The 20,796-nt window shown below is 37.4% G+C and overlaps 2 protein-coding genes across 2 annotated transcripts in view; one reads left to right on the top strand and one right to left on the bottom strand.

Moving 5' to 3' along the window:
• Positions 1 to 14,792, top strand: part of LOC140157921 (adenosine deaminase 2-like) — a 30,412-nt gene extending 15,620 nt beyond the window's left edge. The window contains exons 3-9 of the mRNA XM_072181170.1: positions 1,937 to 2,156; positions 2,483 to 2,696; positions 7,860 to 7,987; positions 10,497 to 10,711; positions 13,124 to 13,281; positions 13,747 to 13,949; positions 14,675 to 14,792. Of these exons, the coding sequence (XP_072037271.1) occupies positions 1,937 to 2,156; positions 2,483 to 2,696; positions 7,860 to 7,987; positions 10,497 to 10,711; positions 13,124 to 13,281; positions 13,747 to 13,949; positions 14,675 to 14,792 (1,256 nt within the window). The remainder of the gene's footprint in view (positions 1 to 1,936; positions 2,157 to 2,482; positions 2,697 to 7,859; positions 7,988 to 10,496; positions 10,712 to 13,123; positions 13,282 to 13,746; positions 13,950 to 14,674) is intronic.
• Positions 14,793 to 19,368: 4,576 nt separating this feature from the next.
• On the bottom strand, positions 19,369 to 20,223 carry LOC140157920 (uncharacterized). Its single transcript, XM_072181169.1, has one exon. It carries the CDS (start codon positions 20,221 to 20,223, stop codon positions 19,369 to 19,371), a length of 855 nt encoding a protein of 284 aa, XP_072037270.1.
• Between the last annotated feature and the right edge of the window lie 573 nt (positions 20,224 to 20,796).

The following is a 20,796-nucleotide window of genomic DNA, read 5'->3' as shown; positions in this document are numbered from 1 at the left end:
AACGACTTCGATCGGCCAAGTTTTAATCCGCTTATCTATTGACGCATGAAAAGAAAAGCTATCAATGGTACTTCCTTTCATGTATGATCCATTTACCGCGATCGATGCTTGGCGAAATCATTACTGGAAAAATGTATAACAAACCCATCCACGAACAAACAAACGCTACCCAGAAGTAAGATTATGGAATTTCACTGATGCTCTGAACATGTATAGTAGCTTTGTTTTAGGATCTACAGTCAAACTGTTTTCTTGATCGTGTTGTGTATAAAATGTCCTATAAAACATCAAAAAGGTAATCAAAATCGGCCGTTTTTTTGCTGAGTTTCATCTTTAGCAAATATGGTAAGATTTTGGTGACTTTTTCGATGAAAAATAAATGTAAAATGTTCTTAAATAATGCACAATGTTCCGGTTGAGTCCGGTACATAAAACCTGTTTAATTTAATAGTTTATATGTGTATAATCGTAACTAGCAACTCGTTTCAGTGCCAAAGACTGCCAACTCTGAGAAAAAAGTCATCAAAGTTCGGAAAAATTGGGCAAAATGGAAGGCCATCAATGTAGGCCATCAATGACCGATGATCACGTCACCAGAGAAAATCCTATAGGGTGCTTGCACGGAAGGTCATTAGTTCAAATCATCCTTCACACACGCTCCAGAAGACATGCAAATACATGGAATACAATACCAATCACCTATTTAACGCGGGGTATTGATCAAAGTAAATCCTCATGAATAACAATGTCAACTAAATGTCGGTAAAGGGAGTGGACAAAGTGAATGCGTTCGTTGTGGTTCCTTCTTATCTCTTTCTTCCATGGTTCAACTTTTCTTTAAAATGGTACAGTTTTACATGTTATCAAACAACCGTGGGAGGTGGAACCCTTGGCAGACCCCTTCCCTTAACTAAACCCCATGGCTTTGTCTCACAGTTTCTCCGGTCAAAAAAACACATTGACAATTCCCCTATTTCGGCAAAATATGATTTTCAGGTAAATATTCAGATGTTTGCTCCCTTTTATTTTACTTAACCTCCTTGAAAAGTACCACTGGGTAAAACAAACTCAAGATCATTAACTGATGCGGGATGATTAAGTCTTTCCAGGGGTGGCATCGTATCTTGGGTTTCTTTACAACCCAGCCGGGCTGAAAGATAACCGATAAACGATCAGAGTGGACTTAAAGTGGCCTTGTGAAATTGCGCCCTCAGTTTTGGTTAAAGTCCAATTTTTAGCATGTACGTAATGTATAATGTCTATTAATTATGCTAATTATCATCTGAAATAGTTTAGCTTAAATCCGCGTCTTTCATGTAGAATTGTATGATTTTGTAATTATTATTAATATCTCGATCCAAGGATTCATTCCTTCACACAGGTAAAGAAGAGATAAGCTTAATTTGCTCACAATGTCTCGTATTGTCCATTTCATAGATTTTGCTTGTTAAATTAAATCATTGCAGGCTCTCTGTGTATTACATCTATTAAAATAAAGCGAATATATCCGATTTGATTTTCCCAAGGATTCTCTCAGAGCCAGTCCGACAAAGTTATCAGCCATTGGCTGTCACATTAGAGTATGTATATACCAATACAATTCAGAGTCTTGCACGCCTCGGTCAGATGCTAAAACGTGTATAGTTGCTGGCCTTACCAGGACCTGACAAATACACATATTTAGGCAAAGGAAAGACAATATGTGTTGCTATCGTGTGACTGATATTTAAACTTCACCTAAATATGACACATCTCTCAAAACAAATCGTCAATTTTCTTTATAGGAAAATTGCGACGTATTTATATACTCCAGTCCAATAGATTCGTCTATTGTTTTAATTAATTTGGGATCCACTCTGTTTGTTTGCATAATTTCTTCACTGCCTGTTTATTCATTTTTGAAATTTGTTTTTTATATTATAACATTTCTTTAAAGGTGCTGCCTTACATCTACACGACGTTGCTATCACCAACCGTTCCTGGGTTATATCCGAGCTAACATACTTGTCTAACCTCTACTACTGCCAGACACAACTTGGTGTACGGTTCTCTTTCGCTTCACAAAAACCCACTCAGTCTTTAGAAGGTTGTTCCGCTTGGGAACTTGTGGCAGATGCAAGGAAGAAACTTGGGAATGACACCCTTTTTGATGAATGGTAATAATAATTATTATTATTATTTTGGTTATTTTGAGGTACAAGTATCTCATTAGTATAGTTTTGACAATTTGCCATGGCCGTAATTTAAATTCAACAAAGCTAAGAATGAATCGATTGACTTATGTATTTCAAAGTCAGTTTCCTAAAGGAGTAGGGTAAATACGAATGTCCCAACTCCAAATCCGGAAAGCAATGCAAATTTGCCCAAGGTTTATGCAATTTTGTGCACTTGGTGGTAATTTTTGCCGGGTTTGGCCAAGTTGGGACATTTTTCCGAAGTAACAGGTTATGTATTACACTGCCTATTTATTATTTTCCCGCAGGTTGCTTCAAAACATAACTATGCTGACTAGCGACCCTCACACAGCCTATCCAGATACCTATGAAGCATGGAATAAGTTTCTACAGTGCCTATTTGTAGGCTCTGATTTAATGTACAGTACAGAAGAAATTTTTCGTAGTTACATCCATGAAGCGTTGATGGAGTTTCATCAGGATAATGTTCAGTATCTGGAAATTCGATATTTAGCACGGCCGGTATGTATTTAGGCCAACTACTTATCTGCCGAGTGCACTAAATCAGCTTAATTTCATGTCAATAGATTGCCGTAACCATTGTGCAAATCATGTTAAATTTGCCATATTTGGCTGAGATACAGTACTTATAGAGCTAATTAATATAGGCTACTAGATAAAAAATATCTAGGAGCCGTTTTTTTATTTTTTTGAATTTTGACCAACTTCACCAAAAATATTTGACATTTGGGCGAAAATCGGGCTTTTTTATGATTTTTTTGAAAATTCAGCATTTTTTGACCATTTTGGTGCAAATTTCTCGAAATATGTATACTTTTATATACTTTAGACCAACAATTTAGCAGTTATGAGGCCCGAAAGTTTCCATAATTCCAGGGTTCAGACCAACCTTAAATAGGCCTCTGCACGTGTGCCGTATTGAAATATATGTTGAAAATAGGCCTATTGATCCGATGAGATGCACGATTTATAGCCACACTGTAATGCTTTCCGATGCTCGCACTGCGCCCGTCGGTACACCGTGCACTACGCGATAGCGCACCGCGCGTACGTGATACGCACCGCGAGCACGCGTTAGCGAGCCACGCGAACGCGATAGCGCGCGGACAGAGGGACGGACGGACACGCCATTTCAACAGGACCCATATTTTGTGGGGAAAGGTCATTAAACTTTTACAGGGGGTCAAGTTCAAAATTGCTCGGACTTGGTTAAGGGATCTAAAATGAGCGTTTATTGTGTTTCGACAGTATTTTTTGTGGGACATGAGAGCACCTCAGACCTATCGAATTGCATTCTGAATACGTAGCATGTCTTTCTGATATCAAATAATTTTAATTTTTTAAAATCACAATATAATACAAATTTTATGACAAATTATAAAAATTGATATTTTTCACATTTTGATATATAACAGTCCTCGAAGTAAATTATATAAATCTAATGATATATTCTTAAAGTGTATGTAGCAGGCAGGAAATGCCGACGGTCAATTGAAAATTTTGACCTTTCATATTGAAGATATGGATTTTTTTCCCAAAAAGACCTAATTTTTTTGGTGTTTTAGGAAAAAAAATCCACATCTTCAATACGAAAGGTCAACCTTTTCAATTGATCGTCGGCTTTTCATCCCACCTACATACACATTAAGTATAAATCATCAGATTTGTAAAGTTTACTTCGAGTACTGTTAAATATAAAAATATCAATTTTAATGATTTGCCATAAAATGTGTATTAAATTGCGAATTTCCAAAATCAAAATTATTTGATATCAGAATGACTTTCTTCGTATTCAGAATGCAATTCGATATGTCTGATGTGCTCTAATGTCCCAAAATAAATACTGTCCAAACGTTCATACCCCAGCCCTTAAAACAACAATAATGTGTTTATCTAGTCATAAGGATTCAGAAAAAGAATAGTTTGACCTATCTACGACTTACGGTTATAGAATTATGGGCAAATGTGACATCATCGGTCGAATTTTGGCTCCACAGAGGGTGAAAATAACAATTGCTCCGATTTTATTGACAATGGTTTCAAACTCTATGTTTTCCATGAGAAATCAGAAAAAGAAGAGTTTTCCCTATGTAGGATGTTTCGTTACCACGGTAATAACCAAATACGGCAACATTAACACGATTTGCACATTATTGTAGTGTCTATGAACCGAAATCTCTTGAACTAATGGCCAAGATACACGATGCAATTTCAATTGCAAGGTCCATTAGTGGGTGAGTTAGGGGCTGTGCAATAATTATGAACCCTGGGGGAGGGTAAAACTGGGGGGGCAAGAAATTTTTGGCGAGCCGAAAGGGGGGGGGCAGCAATTTTTGGCAAGCTGAGAGGGGGCAAGCGATTTTTGGCACACATTCTTGGGGCGCCTTTTAAATAAATGCTCTACAAAGGCTTAGGAAAACCGTACGGAAACGCTTAAATATACAAATTTTACTGCTCGCTGCGCTCGCATCATGTATATAGACCATTTAAAGTTTGCAAATTGGGATCCCAAAAATTTGGCATGTGCAAGGGGGGGGGGGGGAAAGAATTTTTGGAGGGCCGAGAGGGGAGTCATAATTATTGCACAGACCCTTATGTGCCTACTGACAAACATAAACCTGTACTTTCTTTCACTCTACATTACTTAATATTAGATTGCATGCAATAACCTTGAAAGTAGAATATGTCTCTACTTTTTTGCACGTTGCTCAGGGTATCAATTTCACCTTGCAAATCCAAAATACACGGAGTCATTCTGTTGCAAAGTGCTTTGGGTGGTTTTCAACAGCCAATGAAATTGCATTGTGTATTTTGACTATTAGAGTCAACTAATAGGCAAAATACACGATGCAAAAATTCCTATGCAATTGGCCAATTGGCTGTGCAAAACGTGCAAAACAGTAGAGACATATTCTACTTTTAAGGTTGTTGCATTCAATCTAATGTTAAGTAATGTTGAGTAATGTAGTGTGAATGGAGATTGAAAATGAAATTGTCTCGTGTTTTTTTGTGTGTTTTTTTTCGTGGTTTTTTTGCCGTAAGTTGACGAATAATAGGTCTTATCTTGCGATTTTACGACCTCCAAATCTGAGTGCTTGGCAAGAAAGTAGGAGAAACGTGTAGATATCTACAGCTTTAAAATAAAATAGAAATAACTAATCCATTGACTCGTAATAGAGGTAGTTACTCCTAAGTTATTCACCATGTTGGCCGCATATTCCTTAGCAACGAGGATAGATATAAGATACTGGACTAGTAAGTGCACTCGGTCGTATGAGTTTGTTAAAGCAACTAAATATACTATACCTTAATGGTAGACCAGAACATGTGTATAAACTTCAAACTGATATAGAAAAATGAAACCCAATTTTGTATTCTGTGTACATAGCCGAAACATTTATGTCATGACAAATGGCAACACTTTGAACTTTGATTTTAAGGTCAATTCAACGAAATAAAATGTTGAAAGGATCGCCATTAGAATGAATATTTGATGCAGGTATTTTACATAACTGAGTTATCAAATTATGCAGCACGTGATTAGGGTTCCCCCTTTACCCTATTTTAGTGTGAATATGTTATTTTCTTTCTTCTATAAAGCCACAGAAGTTCATTTTGTGACAGGACAACAGGAAAAACAAACAAACAAAAAACAACAATTGCCACACTGATATATTGTTGAGAAGGCGAATCTGATTCTTCATCTTCCGATTCTTTCGTCAAACCATCTTTTAAAATGCTACTAGTGCCAGACACTTGCGCCGATCTCAACCAAACTTGGCCATAAGAAGCACTTCCCCAAGCTCCTTATAAGTTGTACACAGTTAGGGGTAAAAGGTCATGTAGGGGTCATTAGAGGTCATTATGTGAAAATCTTTAAAATGCTACTAGTGCAAGGCGCTTGACCCAATTTCAACCATTATTATGTTTTGATGGATCCAAGTTGTGATAATATTGGATCCAAAACATAATAGATCCTGTGTCTTATACTGGGATACCCAAAAAGGTGGCTTTGTTACATTTTGATGTGCAGTTTGGACTTCAAAACAGTGTCGCCTGAGTATTCCTTCACTTAGAAGATTCAATTAGGTCTTAAATGGAGGCTAATTTATTCTATATTACTCATGTTTTTATCCTTTTTTAAAATAATGTTTAATTATTTTCTTATGACGTTTGCCATGAAATGTGCCAAGGGTGGCTGAGGATTAGGGGGAGGAGGATTAGGGGGAGGGATTCGTATCGTAAATTTGATCTAAAACCCCCATTAAAAATTTGAATCTAGTAAAAAATGTCTAAATGAACTCCCAGACATCTAAATCAAGTAAATAAATACAGAAGGTCATGTAAAAGACTAATACTTGCTCAGAATGATTGTAAATGTGGAAAAAAGAGGTGGGGTTAAATCCCACCTACTTTGTGATTGTTTTTGTCCGCACTCTCTCATTTTTTAACCGATTTCCATAAAAAAAGGTGTCAAAATGCTCAGGAGGATGAACCACTTCAAATGAGATGTGTAGGTAAAATGTTTGAAGCATTTTATTTTTTCACTATGTAACACTAAGGTACCCCAGGTTGTGACACACGACCAATAATGATAAAATTGGATGCTTTACGCCCAATATTTATTGGTCTCGCTATGAGTTGTAAAATATTGGACTCGACTACGTCTCGTCCACTATTTTAAAACTCATAGCTCGACCAATAAATATGGGTTCAACCGATCCAATTTTATATCAAACTTGGCAATAATAACCGCTGACCCAAGCTTGATATAAGCTGTACACAGATAGGGGTCAAAGGTCATATAGCGGATATTAGGGGTAATTTAGTGAAAATCTTAAAAATGCTTATGCTGTGACCACTAAATTTGGTCAGAAGAATCACTGGCCCAAATTGTATACAAAACAATCCCTGGCACTTGGGGAGTATGAAACCGCAAAGGTCATCTGAGGTCAAAGGTTAGGTCAAATTTAAAGTTGCTCCGATTGGTCTGTCACTTGGGGAAAATGATCCCTGACACTTGGGAAGTATAAAACTGCACAGGTCATTCGAGGTCAAAGGTCAGGTCAAATTTAAAGTTGCTCCAATTGGGTTGTAACTCGAGGATAACAATCCCTAGCACTTGGGGAGTATGAAGCGGCAAAGTCAACGGAGGTCAAAGGTTAGGTCAAATTTAAAGTTGCTTCAATCGGGCTGTAACTTGCATGATTCCTGACACTTGGGGAGAACAACACCGCAAAGGTCACCTTAGGTCAAAGGTCAGATCAAATTTAAAGTGGCTCTGATCGGCCTGTAACTCAGGAAAAACAATCCCTGACACTTCAGGAGTATGAAACTGCAAAGGTCATCCAAGGTCAAAGGTCAGGTCAAATTTGAAGTTGCTCTGATTGAGCTGTAACTTGCAGAAAATGATCCCTGACACTTTAGGAGTATGAAACCATAGAGGATGGTCATATGAGGTCAAAGGTCAGGTCAAATTTTATGTTCCTCCTATTGGGCTGTAACTTGGGGTAAATGAATTCTATTAACAAAATAAACAAAAACTATCCTTCCATTTTTAGCATTTCCACATTTAATATCATCAACCATATCAACTGTCACCTGAAATTTGTGCTTCTTGAAGCACAGTAGCTCTAGTTATAATTGTGTTTTGATATATTTCAGTTAATGAGAGCAAGTGGTACAAAAGAGACTCCAGACTATACTCTACAACAATACATCGACGTGGTTAAACAGTTCAAGACAAAATATCCAAATTTTTATGGAGCAAAGTTCATTAGCCAGGGAATAAGGTATATTATACTTTGACTTTGCCAAAAATGTTAGCCATACCATATTTATACCCACAAGCGCTTTCTATGTTTCATGTGGATCGGATTCCAAATGAAACCATCTACAATCTGACGAACACCACTCCACTGGTTGCCAGAGTCAAGATTCATCAACTCACGGCGAGCCTGTGAAAGAATATGCCCTTTATATTACACCACATGGGGAGAGGAAACCTTGACGGCTGCTCACACTGTACTTACAGTATGTCCAGCACCTCCTGTGAGATACTGAAGGGATGTTGCAGCCAAACAAAATTGTTTCGCTTGCCCAAGATCGCAATAGTTGGAGAAAGCTTGTAGTCGCCAGCTCCACAGCTGACTGATGATGATGATGTTTCATAGTCCTTTTTTGATCATATTGTGTAAAACAGCAGGTTTATTGAGTATACGAATAATAAAATAACAAAGGCATTTGATAATTTGAAAGGGCTAATAATCATAAAATGAAAAGGACAGTCTTACATTGGGCGAAAATCGAAATCGACTTAAATCCATTATTATAACATTTGCTGATGAGGACGCCCTCAATATTTTCAAAATTCTGTTTTTTACACGATTGTTATGTACTTTAGTAAACTAACATACCCTGCAAAAATCAAGACTGTAGGTGCTGTAGTTTTTTCGAAATTCGAGATTTTGAATAAAGGAACCGTCGTTTTATTATTACGACGAAAACATTAGTCGAACGCGTACACGATGTGCATAACACAGTACGTACATGCCGTGCGGGCAGTCGAGACATATCAAAAGAGCCGACACGACTCACGTTCGAAAGATTGGCTCACAATTTATGCGCTGGTATTGAATAGCGATTTTCTTTGTATTGCCTCGCCTGTTTGGGCCCAAATTAAAAGAGGACGTAACATTTTATACTTACGGAAATGTTATAATTATGGCAGTATGTTGGACTTGAATTACAACCCCAGATATATAATTTATTTGGTGGGTGTTTACACTATATTGGCTGAATTCGGTACTAAATTCGCATTTATTAAACTCGAATTCCTTTGTTACGGCAGGTAAACACGAATTCAACAACGTATTCGTTTACATTAACGAAAAGTCGTAATTAATGGCGACTTATTGGAATTCACTTCAAATGAATGATACAAGTCATCATTGGAATTACGACTTTTGAATTATAATTAATTACGACTGTACTGGGCAGGTTTATCCCAGGAAAAAACTACTGGTTTTTTCTACCAAAGCCATACTTGGGAATTTACACTCCTCAAAAGAATTAAAGGATCAGATAAATATATCAGCAATTTTGAAAACATAGGATATGGTGATAATAATATTGATAATAATGTGCTTGATCTTTCATTACATCACTTGTTCCCTAAGTTGTAGACAAAATTCACTCATTACCAATATCCGCTATAACCCACATCTTGAGGGGAGGGAGGAAAATGGATGCTAAAGTTTCGATTAAATAAATCCAGAGGTCACAACAAAACTTGAGTACTTGTGTACTTGAGTCCCAAATGGCGCCCAAATCCGCGAACGGGTAATTCCATGCAAATTTAAAACAAACTGATTGTACGCTCAGCCTCTCATACTGCAGTTACTGTCCGTTTTCCTATACACAATACACAGTGCTCTTTCCCATTGACGCGTGACCTTTACAAATAGCCCTACGTTAACAGTATGGGGATATGACTAGTTAACGTCGCTGTGTGAAAAATAACCGGCCAATATTAAAAGTACTCTTCTAAAGTTCTAGAAAATATAGTTTTTTTATTTTTTCTAAATATTTAGCTAATTTAGATGTTTGTAAATATTCGTACTTTGGTGTTTTAGTTAATGTTATAGGTAATAGTACATTGCCTAGTTAACGTCGCTGTGTGAAAAATAACCGGCCAATATTAAAAGTACTCTTCTAAAATTCTAGACAATATAGTTTTGTAACATGTCCTAAATTTTTAGCTAATTTAGGTGTTTGGAGAGGGTCGTACTTTTGTGTTTTAGGAAGGACATGTAAACGACAGATAACACCAAAAATATGAAGAAATTATTTCCAAACCGTGTTAAGTCAAAAATCATTATGTTGCTCATTTTCAAGAATGCTGGTTTACAAAAAGCACGACATTGTCTGATTTCGTGAACAAAGCCACACATAACATTGTTTCCTTTCGTTTCCTTTATAATCGGTTACCCAACTGAAGCTATGAATACCATTATTATTGCGATATCGCACATGAAAACAGTCACTTGTGCACAACCAGAGAAGATCCGATTTAATCAGTTGAGCTGTTTCAATGAGTGTTATCTTGGTTTAATAGCTTTTAATGGGGTTAAGTCCTGCAAAGGTCGAGATGAATTCTACTGTAGACATGACTGCATCATGTTCGATGTTGTTGAATGTGGGGTGAACATTAAGGGTATTCTCTCCATGCCCCCCTCCTCCCACGCGGTACCGATACTGGTGTCTGACTTGCTAATTTAATATCATACGTCTGTTTGAAAGAAATAGGATGATGGACGAGAGTGACATAGAACAAGACATCAAGAATGGTATCCATTACAAGAAGAAGTTCCCCCATCATTACGCAGGGTTCGACATAGTGGGACAAGAGGACACAGGCTATTCACTACTTCATTACATCAAGGAATTATTATTACCATTCCAAAATGAGACTGATGGGTCGTCAATACCGTTTTTCTTCCATGCTGGCGAGACTGGTAAATAGGCTACATGCACTGTAAAAATACAATGCTCTAATTTTATTGAAAAGTTACAACAAATTAATATTGGTTACTCTATATAGAAGTGCTAGAGCCTGCAATATTCATACCTGACGGAACATGATGTCGTGAAAGCTGGTCTGATGATCTTGTGCAATGCAATTGCAACGAATGTTTAAGATTTTCTCATTGCCGTCCACACATCCATTCCAAAAAAATACCACCAAATGAATGACCATTATTCCAAAACGGTGGATTATATGCAAATTTGGGATATGCAGTCGAAGCAGAATTAATTTCTGCACATTATGACACCTCATTTGTTGCAATGGTCCCAATATTTATGCTGCAGCATACATTTGAAAGACTTGAAAGTTACAGCAAAATCCTTCTGCCTTGTATTCAGTATACATTGAAGAAAATCTGTTCAGCTCTCATTGGATTATTCTTTTGTTTCAGCATTTGGAGGGAGTCAAGACATGTGATAATCAAAACACATCAGTAATCATTAGTCATGTAATGTCAAATTGAAACATAAAGATTTCAACATATTTTCTGACCAACAGGGTCATTTTGGTCTACAATGCCAAGTTGTCCTATCAGTAGTAACTAGTTAAGTTAATATTCCTGATTGGGAGGTATTACCAACAGATGTAATCCTTGGTATTCCACTTCTTGTGACCTTCTTGGTCACAGAAAACATTGAACTTGTCATGTTTTGGTAATGATGTGAATAATGATTAAATATATTAATTGAATATTACTGTTTTGACTGCCTCCAAATTCACGAAACAAAAAGAAGAATCCAATGAGAGCCAAAAACAATTCCTGCTACGGATACTGAATACAAAGAACTAGGATTTTGCTGTGATTTTCATATCTTTGGTTACTTTCATTTAAATGAAAGTAAATTCTGCTTCGACTGCATATCCCAAATTTGGTATACGATCAACTGAAGTATGGGGTATATACTTTTGTGGTTGTGTTTACATTTATTGCACGTCCATAGAGTTGTGAGATGTGAGATTATTATCGGTGATGCGATGGAGATAATCTCCATTCAATTCGAGCATTCTGTGCTCTTTGCTTTTAAACTACAGGGCCGATATTCATAAAGCCTTGCTAAATTAGCAACCAACTAGTGCTTAGCAAGATGCTAAATCCACTAGTTGATAGCTACGTAGCAATCAACTAATTTCTTATTCATAAAACCTTGCTAAACACTTTGCTAACTAGCTATCAACTAGAAATATTTAGCTGATAACTTATTTGGGTGTTTTGGGTGCTATGGCCTTCAACAGTTGTGTAACATCTAATACAATAGGCTTATATAATACATGTCTATTATACTTGAGCTCTGAACCACAGTCAAAATGATCAAAATGTAATGACTCATTGCTGATGGTCTTCATTGAGATTTCGTTAATAAAATTACATGTGTATTTTGTAAGCTATATAGGCCTACAAGGTTGTTACGGCAAATTAAAAAAAAAAAGATACTCTGAACAAGTAAAGTTCATATACATGTTAAGTCCTTGGTTTGTTGTAAAAGCATACTATACATACTATATTGCTTCATCAAATAGAAAACAACATGCATCCACTTAACGCTGCTCATTTAGCTTCATGAGCAACACTGTGTAAATAATATTAGATAATTTAATAGCATATGATATATCTTGCTTGTTGTCCTGACAAAAGCCAAGCATGATTTATCTTTATCAAATTGACATATAATTTGTTATTGAAAATAAGTCATGCATCTTTACCAAAGAGAACATTGGTAACATGTCTCCAAAATATATATTTTACGTATCAAACAATTGAACAGAATTGCTTCGATTGAACATATCTGCTTAACTAAAGATTACTTGCTATATCATAATCATTTTTCTTGTGCAAATTTGGTTAAACAATACTGGCTTAGTTCAATGTTTATTCATTCACCCTAAATTTGTTGTGTGTTTTTAAGACAGTTTCTTATGTGTAAAACACACTGAAGACCTCAGAAACAGAATATTCTGAGAACATTATTTTTCATAATTGACAACAGTTAATATGAAATTAAAACAATAAATCATGTCAAACTTAGTTCAAAATCATTAAGACTAGTTGTCAACTAGTGACTTAGCGCTGCCCCAGATCAACTCTAAGTTTTGGCAAAATTTTAGAATGTTGCTAACTCTAACTGGGTTTTATGAATAAGAATTAGCAATCAGCTAGGCTTAGCAGCTTGCTAAAGTCAATTTTAGCTGTCAACTAGGCCTAGCGTGGTTTTATGAATATCAGCCCTGATGTTTAGACAAAGCGCCTTTCTGATAAATTTTCAACAAAATGAGACCTTAAACGTGTTACTTTATTTAGTTGATAGCTCGACATCGTCTCGATTTCGTCTGGCTTTTTTTACAGGTTGGGGAGGAACTTCAGTAGATGAGAACCTCTTTGACGCCATCCTCCTGAACACGAGTAGGATTGGTCATGGTTACGCTATCACTAAGCACCCGGTTGCTATGGAAATGGCAAGAGAAAGGGATATAGCAATCGAAATCAATCCTATATCCAATCAGGTAAACAAGATAAGACAAAACAAACAAAAAGAGCAGCGTGTCGCGTTGTTATAATGCTATGCAGGTTATAGCTGCTAATGCTGATATCGACATTGATAGTGCTCAATATATTGATATCGATGAGGTAGAGGCGTAGTTCTAATCTACAGATATAGATGAAATGGGTAAAAATAACAATATACTGCTGATACCAACGTTGCTGAAGTATTATAGCTACTGCTGATATCGATAAAAGGCTATCTACTGCTGATATCGATATTGATATATGTAGTTATCTACTGCTGATATCAATATTGATGATGATGAGGTAGCCATCTACTGCCGATACCGACATTGATAAAGTAGTTATATATACTACCGATATTGATGTTAATGTAGAAGCCCTCTACATGTAGTGCTGATAATAAATAATGATATCATAATGTTTTCCTCGATCGTAGTTAAAACACGTTATTTGAATCTTAGGTATTGGGGCTAGTCAGTGATCTTCGCAACCATCCAGGGGCATCATTAATCGCCCAAGACTTCCCTCTCGTAATCAGCTCAGATGACCGCTCTATATGGGATGCGTTGCCTATGTCACATGACTTCTATATGGCATTCATGGGGTTGGGTGGAAAATCGGCAGATCTGGCAACACTAAAGCAACTGGCTCTTAATTCTATAAAGTAAGTTGGTGCTACCGGCATTCCTAAAAATTCTATAAATATTCAAAATATATGATACTAAATCACGTAATGCTACATTGCACGCTCTATCATACATGCATGCCTATGGGTATACAGGTAGGGGGCGGTAGAAAGCAAAGAGTTTGTGATGGGATATTTTACAGGTGTAGAAGTCTGGTGTGATTAATTATGAATGTGCTTCAATCCCTAGCCTTTATACCAAAAACAAACCACGTGCAACAATTTATATAGATCAAGACGAAAGTAATGTACATGCAGGGCCAAAAGTTTGGTAATTCGCCATCGAAATGTTACGTGTAATCCGATTATCACCATGTCAACTGGATCACGCTTTTGAGTTCTACACCACGATCGAAATGATCGCAACGCCGTCTATGGCATGCATGTACTGTCAATTCCAAAAGGTGCGTGATCCAGTTACCAGTTACGTAACCACTTCCTTGGCGAATTGTACAAGTAAGTATAATGGATGCGGAAAAGTTGTTCTCACCAAGATGCAGGAGTATTAAAAACGTAAAACAGTTTACAGGGGGAAATTCATCATTAGGTCTCAACTACCGGGATATACGTGTTAAAACTTAGTCGTCCGATACTCTTCAATATTGCCCGACGGGCAAGTATTCAATTCAAGCCCAGCTGTAGACAACTTGAAATTATTTTCTTGTTTATATCCCGGGTTTATATCATATTTATATTTCCAACAGATATAGCGCCACATCGAAGACTGAAAAGGCTGAGTTAACAGCAGTATGGACTAACCAATGGAATGAGTTTCTAGATAAAGTTATAGATAAATATGGAAACAATTATCTGGAGCAGTAAAATCGGGAGTAAAATAACATGTTGGTGTCTCATTAAGAGTGTCACAATGCGCCATGGGTTTCAGTGGCATCATCGTTATAATCATCATCATCATCATCATCATCATCATCATCATCATCATCATCATCATCATCATCATCATCATCATTATCATCATCATCATCATCATCCCAAAATAGGATGCGAGTACGGGTACGGGTCCGGAACCATGGATACGGGTACGGGTACACAGGTTCTCGTGTTCTTGAACACCAAATTTGTTTTTATAGCATTTTATATGTAAAACAACACAACGTTGACGACATGTTATTGCAAAATATTTTTTGCAAAACATTTTTGCAAAATATTTTGTCAACACTTATTATGTTAGAATGTTATAGAATGTTTTGTACCAAGTTTTCACAAATGTTATTAAACGTTTTATAACCTTTTAAAATTATAACCCGATATGTAAACGTTTTTTCTCGATTTATATATATATTTATATATATTTATCTTAAAAGGGCATTTCGTGATCCACAGCGCCATCATCCCCCCCACTTTTCTCAAAAAAAAGTTGAGATTTTTATATCACTGGAAACCTCTGGCTACATAATGTTTATGTACAAAGATTTTCTTGCAGATTAATTCGTTTAGCAAAGATATCGTGAAATTTGAATTTCATTCTGGTATAGACGAATCATGGTCAGGATTTGGTCGGACATCTTTGGGTAGCCGCTAGCACCAACCTGGTGTTTTGAGCGTCCAATTGTGCAAATAAAAGCCGCCTAACACCTAGAGAAGATGCAAGGACGAGGAGGGTTAATAGAATAATAGCTAATAATATATATAATGGAGATAATTCCGCAGGTAATCCCGTCGCATCTATTCATACATAGTCCTTTTGTTTGCAAGTACATCAATGCATAGATACCGCGTGTAGTTAATCCGATTATTATGTCACTTCAACAGCGAATAGACCAGCTGTGTGTTTTGTCGAAGGGAACTGTATTGTGTTGTAAACTTTAATCTTTCTTTTGTCTACCTGTGTTTTCGCGGAAGGTGTAAAACGGGTGATGGAATGCAGTTTAAAATTTCCACCAAGGCCGAATCATTTCACATTTTGAGTGCATTGTAGCCGACGGCTACCCAACTAAAGGCTGTTCCGCGAAAACACAGGTAGACAAAAGAATACAACACAATACAGTTCCCTTCGGCAAAACACACAGCTTCTACATGGTCTATCGCTGTTGAAGTGACATAATAGAGACCTTGCGGAATGAAGTTACTTTAACTTTAACTTTAACGTCTAGAGGATTATAGAGGATTATGTATTCAAAACCACTCTGCCATTAAAGCCGCTTGAAGTTAAAGTTACCGCGAGAATCTATAGTGTGCCGTAAATTATGATGAAATACGTCATAATTTAGAACAATAGTTTGTCTATTTCCCCATAGACTACATAATTACCACTTATGTATTATCCAGTTAATAGACCAATTATTGGAAATCTAATTTGGTTGGGTAAAAACATGCGACATGTTGCTGAAAATTATTGATTGAATTAGATCAAAATAATTTTTGTTTTAAATGTCACACTTGATATATAATTTTGTGTGTGCTCATGGCGTACACCAAATCAGCTTGCGGAACCAAGTTTTTAGCTTGACTTCAACGCCAAGGGATTAAGTTCCCGTAAAATGGTCTGGTTTTACTTGAGCCAGCAGTATACGATACTTCTGGAAGAGTAAAGCAGGTGCATAACATTTTTATATATAACATGTCATAGGTTGTACCTGGTAAGAGAGGGGGTAGGGAGGAGGAGAGTGAGGGCATTGGAAGTGGACAGGGAAGTGCTTTGCTGGTAGCCAAGGGGGGGCTCCCCGTGGGACATCTTGTCTTCCTTCTTGACCCTTCCTTTTGGATGCTGACCGCCGTGATATGTTACGCTTTTAGGCCTTTTCTGCCATTTTAAGCCCATTTTTGTAAAAACGTTTCCTTTGAGAATCGGCCCACGCCGTCCTAACAGAAAAACCTTGACAAAATCACTGTGGAGGGGGAAACAGGAGTGCAGTGGGTAATTATAGGGGTCAAGTTTGAGAGAGCGAGTACAGATAGAGGGGAGAAGGAGGGAAAATAAGGAGAATGTAGGGAAGGGGAAGCAGGAGGGGAAGGGGAGAGAGATTCAGAAGGAGGGGAAAGAAATAAAGAATATGTATTTCATTAGGCTTTGCGAAGTAAATTGGAATATGAAATTGACAAAGCTGACGAGCCTTTATTAAATAATATTATATATATAGGCCTATAACTATCGTAAGAATATTAATTGAAACGTATAGGGCCTAGCAAGTTTCAAAATAATATGATAAGGAGATTAACGCTGGGTCCCGACATAATCCATGTTGAGTGGTATCGCGAGTTCATTCATGTTTTAAACGAAGCTCTTAAGGTAGAGTCTTTTGTCTTGAAGTGGGACTAATAACCACTTGACTAAACAAAAGAGAGACATTTGGATGTATTCGGTTACAAGCTCTTACACATGCCCTTCTTTTGAACGCACATTGATACACATGTCCCGAGTTTAAGCGACAAGACGCTGTTGTTGCAGTAACCAACCATATGTTCGCGTTGGAGTAAATTTGAGCAATAAATCCAATCGATATTTCTGAAGTTGCCGTTCCAGTTAAAGTAACTTCTTTCCGCAAACTCTCTAATAATTGGATTAACTACACGCGGTATCTAAGCATTGAACCATATCATTCTGATCACTCGCACCTGTACGATAAGTATCTTTGAAAAAAGCAGTATTGTATTCAATCTATGATTGCAGACATACACAGGTGATGAGTGCAACCTGCTTGTAGTGCTTGTACCAGAATATCTTGATTATCAGGCTTCAGAAAACCACCGAAAATACAGAAAAAAACTAAATAAAAATGATCAATAATCATCACTTCTCTGAAAAAATGCTAACAATCATAAACTTATAGGCCTATATTTACAAAAAATTTTTTGGGGGGTCTTTAATATTTTCCAACAAATTATCTATAGAAACATTGGAAATATTTCCAATTCCAGCGTGCAAATTGATCAACCATGGCGGTCTCATACACCATATCAAACGCTACAAATGGATGTACTTGCGAACAAAAGGACTATGTATGAATAGATGCGGCGGGATTACCTGCGGAATTATCTCTATTGTATATATTATTCTATTAACCCTCCTCGTCCTTGCATCTTCTCTAGGTGTTAGGCGGCTTGCACAATGGGGCGCTCAAAACACCAGATTGGTGCTAGCGGGGACCCGAAAATGGCCGACCAAATCCTGACCATGACTTGGCTCGTTGGATTCGTCTATACCAGAACGAAATATACAACACATTGTCTGTGCTGCAGTGTAATACACATTACACATAATCATGTATAACTCGCAAACGCAAAATCGGAATCAACTGAAATTTTGGGAATAAGCTTTTTTCGTGGACATCTACTGAAAAATGTCATAAAAGAGGATGAAATACTCTTTTAAGTTGACTTCCAATAACTTAACTGATTTTTTTGGCCCTCTGTGAATCTCTGAAAGTCCCTTTGTGTAAAATTGTTGGGAGTTACCATGTCCCATTTCTAGATTTTCTCTTCTTTTCTCTCTATCCTTCAGTCTCCTTTCTCTCCTCTCCTTTTTCTCTTCGTCTCTTTCTCCGCTTCATTTTCGACTCTACGTTTCTCGTTCACACCTACTTTCTTTATAGTAATTGCGTCACAATTGTTTGGGTCTAAAAAAGCATATTATAAATAGAAAGACAGGGGAAAATACAGAGTAAATTCAATGCATGTAGTTAGTGGCATCTTGTTTTCCCCCCAATAATAACAGTGCACTTTCGCTTTATCATCACGGAACGATCTCGTAATCAGCCTTTAATTAAATTTTCCAACAACATATGACATTATTGGTGTATCGCACACACTGCAGCTATAATTGTTTTTACGTGATCAAATTCCGATTATCACCATGTCAACTGGATCACGCTTTTGAGTTCTACACCACGATGGAAATGATTGCAACGCAAAGTCTATGGCATGCATGTACTGTCAATTCCAAAAGGTGCGTGATCCAGTTACCAGTTACGTAATCACTTCCTTGGCGAATTAATAATAATAATAATAATACATGGGATTTATAAAGCGCCCTACAATGTAAAAACAGCCTCAAGGCGCTGCACAGAATCTTAAAAACTACATACACTAATACAATATCAACTAGGGCCTACATGCTAAAACAAAATAGTATACATGAAAAATAAGCATGATAAACTCATTATACACACCATAATATACTAAAACATAAAATAATGTACAAGTTACACAATCAATAAAATACCGTAAGCTTGACCAGCAAACTACTGGTATATAAAATTAGTCTACACTCTGAAAAAGTGTAAAAAGTAGCAAAATGAATAAGATTAAAAAACGCTTTTAAAAAGGCAGTATTTGCACAAACCACATGCCATCTTATTTCACACTTCTAAAAACAATATAATTCAGAACCTTGCAGAAATGAAATTGCACAACTGAAATGAGATGACGATCATATTGTCTAACAAGATACATTGAAAAGATGAGTTTTGAGTCCTTTTTTGAAAGAGTTTATGTTTGATACTGAACGAAGCTTGAAAGGCAACTTGTTCCATACCTTTGGTGCAGCTGCGGCAAATGATCTTTCGCCGTAGAACTTAGTTTTACACTTCTTTGGAGCGCGTGTACAAAGGAGAGCTTGTGACGCCGATCGTAGAGTCCGCTGTGGCTTATACTCCTCAATAAGATCGCTAATATATCTAGGAGCCAACCCGTGCAATGCCTTATAGGTAAGCAATGCAATCTTGTATACAATCCGCTGTTGCACGGGAAGCCAATGGAGGGCTCTAAGAACAGGCTTCATGTGCTCATCCTTTCTGCACTTGGTAACGAGGCGCGCCGCAGTGTTCTGCACTCTCTGTAACTTTGCGATTTCATTTTCTTGAAGTCCGTACAAAACAGCATTACATGAGTCTAAACGCGAGGATACAAATGCATGTACCAACCTCTCCACAGATGACTTGTCAAGATAGCGACGCAGCTTTCCAATACGGTAGATTGCAAAAGAGGCTGCACGGACAACACTCTTAACATGGTCTTTCATGTCCATAGATGAATCGAAGATGACGCCGAGATTCCTTGCGACCCGCGATACCTCAATTTCAGATGTATCAATGGTGAGTTTGGGAAAGGATGGAGTTTTCACAAATGTTGAACTTATGTGAACCACCTCAGTTTTTGAGTCATTCAAGACAAGCCTGTTTCTGATTGTCCATGCTTTGATGTCGCGAAGACAGAGTTCTAGTCTCGGGATGGCGAAATTGCGTTCACTTGGGTGAAGAAGCATGTACAGCTGCGTATCATCAGCATATGTCATGAAGTTGATGTTATGGGCGTTAATAACATCACCGATGGGGGCTGAGAACAGAGTAAACAAAGGGGACCATTGACCGAGCCTTGAGGGACCCCGTCATTAAGGTCGAGACTGTCCGATAATTCTCCATTGATAACAACCGACTGAGATCTGTTTTGAAGATATGACTCATACCATTTCAGTGCCGTTCCTGTTATGCCGTAGCGTTCACGCAGACGTTGAAGTAAAGCTGGGTGGGAAAGCGTATCAAACGCTGCGGAAAAGTCTAGAAGTACTAAGACAGCTTCAAGATGTTGGTCAGCGGCGTTGAGAATGTCATTGTGAATTCTGGTGAGTGCAGTCTCTGTGGAATGGAATTTCCGGTAGGCAGATTGATTAGGAGCGTAGAGATCATTTGCAACAAGATAGTCTGATAGTTGTGCTGCAGAAACGCGTTCAATTGTCTTTGATAAGAACTTCAAGTTTGAAATTGGCCGGTAATTCTTCAGCTCATTTCGGTCAGAGTTCGCTTTCTTTAAAAGTGGAGTCACTTGCGCAGACTTCAGTGACTGAGGAAATACACCAGACATGAGAGAC

This window comes from Amphiura filiformis, chromosome 7 (genome assembly GCF_039555335.1).
Source record: "Amphiura filiformis chromosome 7, Afil_fr2py, whole genome shotgun sequence".
Classification (NCBI taxonomy): domain Eukaryota; kingdom Metazoa; phylum Echinodermata; class Ophiuroidea; order Amphilepidida; family Amphiuridae; genus Amphiura; species Amphiura filiformis.
This window is presented reverse-complemented; position numbering and strand designations above follow the sequence as displayed.

What these genes read in the sequence shown, in the direction of transcription:
- LOC140157920 (XM_072181169.1), bottom strand. Translation starts at nt 20,223, where the DNA reads ATGACATATGCTGATGATACGCAGCTGTACATGCTTCTTCACCCAAGT.